This window comes from Capricornis sumatraensis, chromosome 21, assembly GCF_032405125.1.
Source record: "Capricornis sumatraensis isolate serow.1 chromosome 21, serow.2, whole genome shotgun sequence".
In the NCBI taxonomy this organism is placed as follows: Eukaryota; Metazoa; Chordata; class Mammalia; order Artiodactyla; family Bovidae; genus Capricornis; species Capricornis sumatraensis.
Genome location: NC_091089.1, coordinates 10,988,209 through 11,001,779, shown reverse-complemented (window position 1 = coordinate 11,001,779; position 13,571 = coordinate 10,988,209). Strand labels below are relative to the sequence as shown.

Here is a 13,571-nt window from a genome sequence, read left to right as displayed (position 1 = left end):
TTTATTCATTTATTGACACACAGTCACCCGAATTACTTTAAGGTTCATTTTGTTTTATACATTCTATTGCTTTAGACAAATAGCAACATGTTATACATGTATAACGATATGGGCTTCTCTCATGGATTAGATGTTAAAGAATCTGCCTGCAGTGTAGGAGACCCAGATTCCATCTCTAGGTCAGGAAGATCCCCTGGAGAAGGGAATGACAACTCTAGTATTCTTGCCTGGAGAATCCCATGGACAGAGGAGTCTGGCAGGCTACAGTCCATGGGGTTTCAAAGAGTTGGACACAACTGAGCGACCTTCACTATTGTAGCAACATGTATCCATCATTAGAGCTTATCATACAGAATAATTTCTCTGCCCTAAAAATCCTCTATGTTCCACCGATTCATCCCTTCCTCCTCCAGTCCCTGGAAACCACTGATCTTTTTACTGTCTCCATAGTTTTGCCTTTTCTAGAATGTCATAAAGATGGAATTATACAGTATGTAACCTTTTCAGATAGACTTCTTCCACTTAGTAATATGCGTTAAATTTCCTCCATGTCTCTTCATTTGTCTGACAGCTCATTTCTTTTTAGTGTTGAACAATATTCCATTGTCTGCATGTGCCAGAGTTTGTTTGTATTATTTTCCTGCCGTAGTTTTCTATGGCAATTAATTGGCATCTTCTATAGATGTTCTACATACGTCTTACAAACTTGAGTGTCATATAGATGTATTGTTTCCAGTGCCCAAATTTATCTCTGCTATGATCTATGCACTATTTATATTTCATAGCAAATATACATAAGTAGGATTACAAAGAGTACTATCGTACTAATATTCAAGACTGAAAGATCAGAATTAATTGGATTAGTTTAGAATCTGGTTGGTCAATTATTAAGAATCTGTGGAGGTAATGAAGATTTGTCTAATTTTCAATTGGTGGATTTAGATTAATGAATATTTGCTGATTTGCTTTTCCAACAACACAGGATTTTTCAGCTGCAAGTGTAAAGAAATACACTGTTCAACTGCAAAACCTATAATAGCAGCAACAAAACCTATCAGATTCCGCATAACAACAACAACAAAAAAACTGAAAGCAAAATGAAAGACTAATATGAATTATCCTGGAACCAGCCTTTGTAATTTGTGATTATGAATTTTTCTTTTTGCAGTTTGACATTCTTCATGGTCAACATAAAAATGAAATGGAAGAAGTATCAGGACTTATAAAGGAAGAATCAAAATCTCAAAACAGCAATGACAGAGTGGTCTATGAGTTAAGAGCAGAGGTAAGATTTTGGATAGAGTAGTGTACCAAACGGAGAAGGCAATGGGACCCCACTCCAGTACTCTTGCCTGGAAAATCCCATGGACGGAGGAGCCTGGTGGGCTGCAGTCCATGGGGTCGCTGAGAGTTAGACATGACTCAGTGACTTCACTTTCACTTTTCACTTTCATGCATTTGAGAAGGAAATGACAACCCACTCCAGTGTTCTTGCCTGGAAAATCCCAGGGACGGCGGAGCCTGGTGGGCTGCTGTCTGTGGGGTCGCACAGAGTCGGACACGACTGAAGCGACTTAGCAGCAGCAGCAGCAGTGTACCAAAACATATCTGAAGTTTATTAAATGATATGCTGTCCTAAGAAGTAAAACTGGGGATCTTGGGTTATTTTATGAAAAAGAATGCTGCTGAAAATAAAGAATAATACTTCAGTTTGCATGTGATTTACTTATTAATTTGGACACAATGCAAGGCATGTGGGATCTTAAGTTCACTGTCCAGGGATTAAACCCATTCCCTCTGCAGTGGAATCACAGAGTCTTAACCACTGGACCACCATGGAAGTCCAGTGATTTAAAATGTGATTTAAAATGCTGTGAAATTATATTGGTCCAACACTATGTCTGAATTATCTGAATATTACAAAGATATTATTTGACTGAAAATACCACCCTATAGCTGATACATTTTACTGTAAATAAATACTTACTAAAATTTTGATTAACTGCCTGGGATCTGATGTGTTAAGATATTATCTGGAATAATGACATACAGGTTTTGTAGCATGTAGTTCTGGTTGAATTTCATGTGGCCTTTGGCAACTAGCTGTAGGCAGAACAATGTCCTTTTGGTTATAGTTAATCCATTTCTTAGATATAGCAAGTAAAGTAGTGGAAATCTCTATATTCCACTCCCACATCAACAACAAATTAATTTTCAGATGATACACTCTATTTTGTTAGCCTTGTTGATAAAGAAGGAATTATTCTTAGAGATAGGAGGGGAGAAAAAATTGTTTGTACTTTATAGAACATTGTGTTAGTGCATTAAAAGTGGGAAATCATAAATTATTTATTTTGTAACAGGTAATTCTGGAAGATGTCTTAGATACAAATGTGTAGGAACAATTCAGGAAATGGAGTTAAGCAAGTGAAAAATAGACTGGGAGGAAAGTAATTTGTATTAGAAGATTTCTCCCTTATAAAATTCTGTCAAGACTGAATTCACACCACAGTATGTTTTATATCAGATGATATAGCACAATGGAAAATGCATAGATTTTGGAGCAAAAATGGCTCCATCACTTACTGATCACTTTATCCTGGTCCACTGCTTAAGCCTCTGAGTCTCAGTATACAGGTTGTAATAACAGAAGTAAGAGGAAATACTGGCCACCACACAGGATTTTTCAAAAGATGACACACTGCAGGGGAAAAGTGTTGGAGGCAGAGTGCTTTACTGTTGGGAATTAGCCGAGGTAGTTAGCTCTGCCTGAGATTCGTTTTTCCCTTGTCACCTCTTCTGAGTCATATAAGGAGTGTTGGGGGAGGCAGGGCATATGGAGATACCCTGATGAGAAAGACTGAACTGTTGAAAACATCTCTTCCTAACAATTATGTCAAAGGAAAAAACAAATGAAGGCTCTTTTAACTTTTGTTTTCTAAGAGGAACCAAACCATCAGGGTAGATACCACCTCTCCTTGGCCCTGAGATCTGGGAAGCATCTTTGATAAGGTATTGAACAGCACGTAGAATACAGGCTTATTTAGGAGTCAGAGACAAATGCATGGAAGTCACATATGGGTATTATTACTCTCCTCAAAAGCTGGCAATTGTGTCTTAGATCCTCATTTTCAGAATATTTTGGGAACCATAGCAATACAGGATCTCTGACGCACGACTTTTTTAGTTTGGTGTAATAGAGAGTTCTGAGACTCTTTGAGGAAACCATGTCACCTCCATAGAGCTCAATTATGTATCTTAAATTCGTATACAGTTTGCCCACCTAAAGACACTTTCCCACAAGACATTCAAGCGTTATGAGACATAATTTTGCTATTTTGAAACTCTTAGTGAGGCTCTTAATGCTGAAAGCTAATGTAGACATGAATTGGCTATGTTTTTGGCTGTGTGCACTTGAATGCTGTATTCAGTTGAATTAAACTGAAGAAAGAAGACTTTGTTCAAAAGAAAACAAATATTGGGAGAAATTCTTAGAGAAACAGTGAGCCCCTGTGTGTGTGCTGTGTAGGTGGGTATATGTGTTCATTTGAATTTTAAACCAGGATAGAAGCTATGATCTTTTTTTTTAAAAGAAGACATAACCATTGCATTGTGTCACTTTTTATACTGGTTGCATTTAGGTCTTAAGATCATATCATGGCTTTTTATGTTTGCATAAAAGCCATTGGGTGATTATACTGTAATTTAATATAATCTATTTTTTAAAAATCTGCTTACTTTTATTATTAGATATATAAATCTGCCTGGAATGTGGGAGACCTGAGTTTAGTCCCTGGGTTGGGAAGATCCCCTGGAGAAGGGAACAGCTACCCATTCCAGTATTCTTGCCTGGAGATTTCCGTGGACAGAGGAGCCTGGCAGGCTATGGTCCATGGGGTTCAAAGAGTGAAACACGACTGAGAGACTGACACTTTCACTTTCACATGTAATCAGCACTGCAGTAAATATGCATGGGCAGATACATCTTTAGACATTTAAAAAATGGCTTAGGTTAAATTCCTAGAAATAGACTTTTTCAAAAGAATGTTTTTTTTTTTTCAGTATTTTATACACACTGCCAAATTGTCCATTAGAAAATTATATCAAATTTACATTTGTACTCACCTGCAATGTATAAGCATGCTCACTGTATAGCCAACAGGATATATTATTGTTTTTTAATACTTCCCTAGTTGATAGGCCAAAAAGATCATTTTAATTTGTATTTTATTGAACTAAATATACACTTCTAGTTGTTTGCTCATTTTTATTTGTATAATGTTTATTGTAATAGCTACCATTTGCTGAGAACTTACTACATACATCAATATATACTGCTGGGTTGTTGAAATATAGAATCTTATTTCATATTTTAACACTTTTGGGTTCTGTGTATTCTTAGCTACTTTTAATGGAAAACAACTTAAAGAACTTAATGTTGCTCAAGGTTACAAAGACAACTTCAAATGTTATTGAGATCATCTTTTACCTCTGTTCTCCTTTAGTTCCAATTTCTCAGGAGTGCACACTTAGGTCAGATTTTCAGCAGGTTAGGAGCTTAAGGTTACCAGCTCTGAGTTAAATCCTGAAGCCATGTGTTAGCAGCAGCCAGTAACTGACATTGCTACCTTATTTTCTCCTCTTCTTGTGGATTTACTAAAGCAATGACTCTGGAAATGTGATTGATTTTACTTATTGGAATTAAAAAATAGTATTTTTATATCAAACATCATGATTTTCTAACCATTGATGATTCTTGCATATCATGGTCACCTTTTTTGAAACTGTTTGTTGCTAACACCCACCAATTTAATAACAATATTGTTTTCACCTGTTGTTTAGTCACTAAGTCGTGTCTGACTCTTTGCGACCCCATTAACTGCAGCACACTGGGCTTCTTTGTCCATCACCATCTCCCTGAGTTTGCTCAAACTCAGGCCCATTGAGTCAGAGATTGCTGTTGTTCAGTCATTCAGTCGTGTTCAACTCTTTGAGGAGTGTGTTTTTCTTGTCTTTCAATCTGCCCAGCCTCTTTCAGAAGTAGTTTGATGACAATCTTGGAAATTGGATTGGTCAAAGAAATGAAAAACCCAGCCCTGATTTTAAAAAAGGCTCCACAATATTTAAAACATTGATTCTTCCAGTCAGTGTGTGATGAGGTGAATTCTCTAAGCATGGAGTCATTTGATAAATATATGTTAACATGCACATGTGTGCATGTGTTAATGGGGCTTCTCTGGTGGCTAACACGGTAAGGAATCCGCCTGCAGTGCAGGAGACCTGGGTTCAGTCCCTGGGTCAATAAGATCCCCTGGAGAAAGGAGTGGCTACCCACTCCAGTATTCTTGCCTGGAGAGTTCCATGGAGAGGAGCCTCGTGGGCTACCGTCCATGAGGTCACAAAGAGTAGGACACGCCTGAGAGACCAACACCACCATGCATATATGCATATGCATAACCAGTGCATTTCATCTTTTCCCCACGTTTAAGGTCAAGACCCCTTGAACTAGAAAGGAGAGTTTGTTTAGAATGGACATGGACTGGCCTTCATTACTTCTTTCTACAACCTAGCTCCTGCTTGAAAGCAAACTCATAATCAGGAAACACTTGCAGTACGTTTTTTAGGCCAAATTTTTGGGATAATTATTTTCCAAGAGAAAACAATTAGTTTATCTTATATTATTCCAAAAAAAAAAAAAATGTATCACTTACATTTCAGTTTCAAATTTTCAGGGGTTTTGATTTCATATTTATTTTCTGTGGTTTGTTGTTTTTTCTTCTCACCAATTCACACATTTGTATCTTATTCCTGTTTCATTTCAGAAAGATTAAGTCAATATGCTTTCCCCTTAGTTGTAGTTTAGTCGCTCAGTCGTGTCCAATTCTTGTGACCCTGGGAACTGTAACCTGCCAGGCTCCTCTGTCCATGGAATTTCCCAGCAAGGATACTGGAGAGGGTTGGCATTTCCCACTCCAGGGGGTCTTCCCATACTTTTTCCTTCTTAACTCAATAAGTCACATAGAAACTCTGAAAACTATATGTAAAGCAAACATAAAGGACTCTCCCAGTTGAAGAGAAGTGGCCTTCAGCCAGGTACCTTGGAACCTAAGAAATGACATGAAGTGAGTTGCCTGATTTTCTTTTCCCTGCATATATCCCAGAATTGGAGCTGGCAAGAGGCCAGAAACCAGGAAATACAATGCAACCAGATGAAAACAAAAGATAACTGACATCCATTTGCTCTAATCAAAGGACTAGGGAATGGCCAGCTTAGCAAGACAGGAAACTTCTAGATTAGAAATGTTCTAGCCTACCAAATAACTACAGAAAACAGTGGTACTCCACCTCAACTCCTGTTAATAAAGCTGACTGGGGAGCCCACACTTTCACTCTTGCAAGGCAGTAGAAAGTTGCTCTGTCCTTTCTTCTGAAGTGGTGGCATTGAAGACTGAGTTGAAGCCAGGGTGTCATCCCCGTTGGGCAGTAATGAGACCCCCAGACCTTTTCCCTGGTGTCAGTGAAAATCAGGTGGGGAGCCTATATTTCACCTCCACCCTCCCCCAGCTCACAAGGTCTAGTGGAAGCGGTGACTCCCATCCCCCTCCAGCAGGGGGCATCCCCACCCAGGTATCAGTGGAGGTTTGTGGGGAACCTGGACTTGAACCTTCATCTGGAAGTAATGAGTTAGTGCTGCCTCTTTATCTTCCAGAATGGTGTGTCAGAGGAACCCACCTATGTTTAGATAAAATAGAGTCTCATAAGATAATACTGAATATGTTCAGAACACAACTGAATATTCCTCATCATATCAAGAACCAAAATATCTCAGAATGAATGAAAAACACAAGCAAGAAATGCCGATTCTGCAAAGACAGAGATGTTTGCATTCCTTGGCAAGGATTTTAAAGTGGCCATCATAAAAACGCTCTAATCAGCAATAGTAACCATGCTTGAAACAAATAGAAAAAATAGCCACTTACGCTTAGCTGCTCAGTCATGTCTGACTCTTTGCAACCCCTTGGACTGTAGCCCACCAGGCTCCTCCATCCATGGGATTCTCCAGGCAAGAATACTGAAGTGAGTTGCCATGCCCTGCTCCAGGGGATCTTCCCAGTCCAGAGATTGAACCCTAGTCTCTTGTGTCTCCTGTATTGATGGTGAGTTCTTTACCTCTGGCCTCACCAGAGAAATAGAAAATACAAAAAAGAAACAAATGGAAAGGTTAGAAGGGAAAAGCATAGTAACCACAATTAAAAAAAAAAAAAATGAATGGAAGGGAGAGGGGAAAGAATCCAGTCTGAAACAGTCTGGAAGAGAAAAAGCCTTTGCTAACAAGGATTGTGGTAGGGGGCCTGTGGGATGCTAACAAGTATCAAACACTTAAGCCTCTGGAGGCCAGTGTGAGAGGAGAAATTATGTGGGCTGAAAATATTACTCAAAGAAATAGAGTGAAAATTTTCCAAATTTAGGAAAAGGGTCAAATCTGCAGTCAAGATGCTTGCTGCTGCTGCTGCTAAGTTGCTTCAGTCGTGTCCGACTCTGTGTGACCCCATAGATGGCAGCCCACCAGGCTCCACTGTCCCTGGGATTCTCCAGGCAAGAACACTGGAGTGGGTTACCATTTCCTTCTCCAAGATGCTTAGCAAACCCCAATCAGTATAACCTCAAGTAGGTCCACATCAAGACACATTAGTCAACATGTGGAGAATTAAGAAAAAATAATCTTGACAACAGGAAGGAAATTACACCTGAGCTATAGGGAAGAAATAATCCAAATGGCAGTGAAAATTGCATCAGAAACCATGGAGGCCAGAAAAAAGTAGCACACACTTGTCCAAATTCTAAAAGAATTGTCAACTCAAATACTATATCCAGTCAACGTGTCCTTTAGGACACTTTCAGATGAAAAAAAACTAAGATAAATTGTCTCCAGTAAGCAAGCACATGAAAAGATGTCAATACATGAGCCATCAAGGGAATGCAAATTAAAACCACCGTGAGCTTGTAACTACATACTTAACAGAATGGCTAAAATAGAAATTAGTAACAACAGCAATGCTGGTGAGAATGCAGAACTCCTGGCCATGCACCTTTCTGCAGGAAACGTAAATCATACAATCACACAGGAAAACAGTCTGGTGGGTTCCCAAATAACAACTCTCATATGACGAAGAAGTTGCACTCCTGGGTATTTCTCTCAGAGAAATGAGAATGTATACCTTCAAACGTATATCCACACTTACCCATGGATCTTTAAAGCAGTTTTTGTTTGTAAATGCCAAAATTTGGATACAAAATCAATACCTTCCATGAGGAAACAGTAATACAATCATACCTTGGGATATACCTCAGCAGTTAAATGGAATGAATTTTTTTATCTGTACAGCAATCTGGATGCATCTTTGGAGAAGCATGTTGAGTGAAAAATCTTAGAAGATAACATAAGCCCATAATTCCATTTGTATTACAGTACTGAAATTATACATATTTCAAAACAGAGAGCAGATTAGTGGTTTCAGGGGATGAAGGAGGGATGGGAGGGGAGTGTGTGTGGCTATAAAGAGGCAACATGATACATCCTTCTGATGAAAATGCCCCCTATTTTGACTATATGATTGTTGACATCTGGTTATTACATTGTTACAACTATAGAGTTGTAAGATGTTACCACTTGGCCACACAGTATATAGGGCACTTGGGATTTATTTTGATCATTTCTTACAACTGCTTAAGAATGTACAATTATCTCAAAATACAGTTAAAAACTTCCAGTCTTCTCTCAGTATGTATGACAAGTTCCACCCTTTCTATATACTCCTCTGAAAATAGGCATCTTTAGCTTTATTTCCATTTTTGGGGTCCCAGAGACCTGAGTCCAAATTCTTATCTTGGTACCTTCTTACCATCTGGCTTCCTAACAACTACATAGGTCTTCTTCTTTTTTCAGAAAATACTTTTTATTTATCTATGTTTGGCTGTCCTGGGTCTTCGTTGCTGCAAGGGCTCTTCTCTAATTGCAGTGAACAGGCTTCTAAATGCGGTGGCTTCTCTTGTTCCAGAGATGAGCTTGGGGCACATGGGCTTCAGTAGTTGCAGCCCGTGGCTCGGTAGCTGCAGCTCCCGGCTCTAGAGCACAGGCTCAGTAGTTGTGGTGCTCGTGTTTAGTTGTTCCATGGCATGTAGGATCTTCTCCATCCAAGGATCAAATGAATGTCTCTTTCATTGACAGGCAGATTCTTTACCTCTGAGCCACAAGGGAAGTCCTTATGTAGGCTTTCTGAGTCTGTTTGATTGTCTTGAAAACAGTTTAAGTAATAGCTCATCTAAAGGATTAATTCATCCATATATGTGAAGTACTAAACATTGTACATTACACATATGTAGTAGGCATGTAAGGAATACACGTTTTCTCCCTTGTCATTCTAATATCATTTTGTAGATCCTATATCGGAATGACAATCAGATTTTTACACTTTAGTAACACTGTAGATAATTCTGTGATATCCCATAGAAGACTTCAGGATACTTCTATAATATGCATGTGTTCTTCCTCTCCGCAGCTGTAAACTTTTTGGAATTTAAGGGCACTGTCTTACAGTACTGCACTGACCACAGTTTCTGGTGCCAATAGGTCTCCAATACATGTTTGCTGGGGGGATTGCATCTTTTAATGTGAATAATCTGGCTCCAAAATTAGTCTGTATACCTTCCAAAGGAGTAGAATCCTTTCCTATTCTTGAATCACTAAGTGTTTTGAATTATATCTTTTCACTCATTGACACTCAGGCAAATCTCCAGTGATTATGTGGACAAAGACCATGAGAGTCTGGAGCTGGAAAGAACATGAGAGTTACCAGGTAGTCCTGCATTTCACAGGGTCCTTTCTGAAGTTAGTGAATTGCACAATGGCATTGGATGTGTCCCCCTCCCCACGCCTTTGACACATTTTCTCTGATGCTTCATTTGGATTATAATCTTTTCACATCATATGAGAGTATGCTCTTTATTTTTTAAATGAAGGATAATTGCTTTGCAATGCTGTGTTAGTTTCCACCATACAACAACATGAATCAACCATAAGAATACGCATATCCCTTCCCTCTAGAGCCTCCCTCCCACCAGTGCTCTTGAAATGATTTCTTTTTCTTCCTCATCCTAACTGAATGCAGTATGATATAAGCTGAAGGAACCAAATATATTCATTTTTCTCTTTTTCAGAATGTCTATATTTATTAACTTTTAAAATGGTGCTTATTAAGACAAAAAGGCCCAGATGGGTAACATGTTAAATTTGACTTGTGATTATATAAGTAGTCTTCTTTATTTTGCTTATGCAGGATAAAACATAAACATTTTGTAACATAAGATTTTTTTTTATGTTCAGCAATTGTGTCATTGTTGGGGTTTAAGGCAAATTTTCTCCATGTGTGCATACCGACTGGATTCTCAAAATGACAGTGAAATGAAAAACAAGGCCTGGCAATGAAATTGTAGTTTATTTGCTTATCCACTCATTGTCTAATTCAGTTATTTATTCAGCAAATATTTAGCAACAATATCCAGTATACTTGGTACTAGAATTAAGCACTGGGGATTCAATAGAGTGGTTGCCACCTTGGGAAGCAAACCAACCAACCCAGATAGTTAAACCCAGGGTGTTATGTACTTAGATGCATGGAGAATAGTGATCTATGTGAGCTCATAGGAAAGGTGTTGAGGATGAGATGTGAAGGATGAGATGTGAATAGCATGGAAGTCATGTAAAGAGGAAAGGTAGAGGTGAGGACTGTGGTAAAGAGAGTAGCGTGTGAGACAGCTAAAGACCGCAGTATTGCCAGCAAATAAACGTAATACAAACAATATTCTACTGTTACCCAATAGGGAGGGTCAAAGAGGACCCTTCCTCATGGGCCTCTGTTCTTAGTAAGGACACAAAGAAGAATCTGAAGTCTTAGCAGTGGCAAAAACTACTGTATTGAAGAAAGAACAGAAAAACATCTCAAGGAAGAAGTGGGCCAAGCCGAGAGAGGGACTGGCAATGGAATGATGAGATACATGGTTTTCAAGACAAAGCTTTTACATATTCATCCAGGTGGGCGTGGAATGACAGTTTTGATTGATTGTTGCAAGTTGCAAAGCAACAGGCTCTATTGCTCATGTCTTTCCCATAATTCAGCCTGCTCTAATTAGATGTAGGCATGTATAGAATATTTATGAGCCTTTTATAGGCTCTGGGCTGCCTAAGGTCACTTGACACAGCTGTGCATCAAGGTGTCATGTGCTGAAGTTGGAGAAGCCCCTGTGGTTAGTTTGTATCCACTGTGTGCCTAGGCAGCCTGCAAGTTGGAAAAGTCTGTGGTTATTTTGTATTAATAGCCTATCCATGAGCTTTCCAGGGCCACATTACAGGGTGTCTGGAGTGGGGTTTAGAGATTATCTTGAATCTTTTTCGTTAGACCACCCTGTGTTGCTCATGTCTAACTGCATAATTTGACATGTAAAAAAATTTAGAGCAATTTTGTTGAGAAGGAGAATATATTGAAGAGTTGGGTTTTGTTTTGTTTTTTAACATATTGGGATATTGATGGTAAATAAAAAGTTCTTCCTTTTCTTCTTACTCAACTATAGATTATGTTGTTTGTGTGCATAATTTGATTACTAGGAGAGGAGCAATTCATTCCTAAATGTTTTTCAAGGTAGAGTGGGGGTGGGGGAACACAGAGGGTAGAGAGTGTTTTGTTCTCTGCTTTAAAAGAGAAAACGTTTTTAAGGTGTTTTATTAAATTATAAATTCAATTTTTAATTCTAGAAATATTGTACTGTCCTCCTGTTCTTCCCTGGCTCAGCTGGTAAACAATCTGCCTGCAATGTGGGAGACCTGGGTTCAATCCCAGGGTTGGGAAGATCCCCTGGAGAAGGGAATGGCTACTCATTCTAGTATTCTGGCCTGGAGAATTCCATGGACTGTATAGTTCAAGGGTTTGCCAAGAGTCAGACACGATTGAGTGACTTTCACTTTCACTATACTTCCCAGGTGGTGCTAGTGGTAAAGAATCTTTCTGCCAGGGCAGGAGACACTGGTTCAATTCCTGCGTGAGGAAGTTCCCCTAGAGGAGGAAATGGCAACCCACCTCAGTATTCTTGCTGGAGAATCCCATGGACAGAGGAGCCTGGTGGGCTACAGTCCTCAGGATCACAAAGAATCAGACAGGACTGAAGCTGTGCTAGGATCTATTAATAGTAACTCAGTGGTGTCTAAAGTAGAAATGAGCCTGACCTCAGAGAACTGCCTTCAATGAGAGACACAGCATTCATAAAAAAAAAAAAAAATCACGCAGTTCATTACTTATGTTCAACTCTAGGGGAGCTACAAAGTAGATGTGCGTGGTGCTGGGGGAGTTGGGCTAGTTAGGAATTTTAGATGAAGAAATGCCTGAGACTTTATTTACTGACACAGTTAAATGGAATCTTCTTTAATGAGGAGGGTGTCATATAATTAGAAATCTGGTGGCATCATAATTTAATTTTCTGAAATTGCCACAATAGGTGTTGATTTGAATTCATTTAAATCACTTGGATCATATACTTCTTATTGACTTTACATGTTCTAGCAAAGAGACCTAGATTACTGACAACATGATGAATGTATCAGAAATGATTATATAATTTTGAAAGAGGATATTGACGTTTGCAAGCAGGTTAATTTAGAAGCCTGTTAGTGTTATGGATTTAAGCGTTCTGGCACATTTTGAGTTCTTATTGATGAAACTCAGGAACCAGAATCTATAAAAAGATATGCGATATAAGTAAACCATCAGAGAAAAATAATATTCTTGGAAAAGTGAAAATCAAACTGTCACACATGGATATGCATTCTGGTCATTTAGACAAATATAAGTCTAAATAGTCCAATTATCCAAGCTGAAACCTGTCACTTGTCCTGGAGTTCCAGAAAACTGATAAATATAAAACCGAATAATGGATGGAAACCAGTAATCATTTATCCAGGAAGTATTAAGTGCCTCAAGTAACAGATTTTATTTTTTCAGAAAGGGTTTTAAATAATGTGGAGTGAAATGCAGGATTTGAAAGTCTTTGCTTGGGTATCTCAACAGCAGTATCTTTTCCAGATGACTAGGTTTTTGGGAAAGTTTTCTGGCTAAGTTAGATTGATGATTTAATTGTTGTTGTTCGGTAGCTAAGTTGTGGCCAATTCTTTGCAACCCCATGGACTGCAGCATGCCAGGCTCCTCTGTCTGTGCAATTCTCTAGGCGAGAATACAGGAGTGGATAGCCATTCCCTTCTCCAGGAGATCTTCCTGACCCAGGGATTGAACTGGGGTCTCCTGCATTGCAGGCAGATTCTTTACTGTCTGAGCCACCAGGGAAGCCCAGTATTTCCCTGAGTATGCTCAAATTCACACCCATTGAGCTGGTGATTTAATTACAATCTGAGATTTAATGTCTTTAACTGTAAATTTCTTACTAACTTTCGTTGGGTAGAAAACAGTCTACTGAAGATTGGGATGTCAGAGGTAATAGAAGAAATTGTGTTAATCAAAACTCTTAAA

At 38.8% G+C, this 13,571-nt stretch overlaps 1 protein-coding gene across 1 annotated transcript in view; it reads left to right on the top strand.

Annotated features, from left to right (window-relative positions):
* The window catches only part of CCDC102B (coiled-coil domain containing 102B), a 256,141-nt gene that overhangs the window by 91,372 nt on the left and 151,198 nt on the right, over nucleotides 1-13,571 (top strand). Inside the window, exon 5 of the mRNA XM_068993959.1 lies at nucleotides 1,169-1,285. Within this exon, the coding sequence (XP_068850060.1) occupies nucleotides 1,169-1,285 (117 nt within the window). The remainder of the gene's footprint in view (nucleotides 1-1,168; nucleotides 1,286-13,571) is intronic.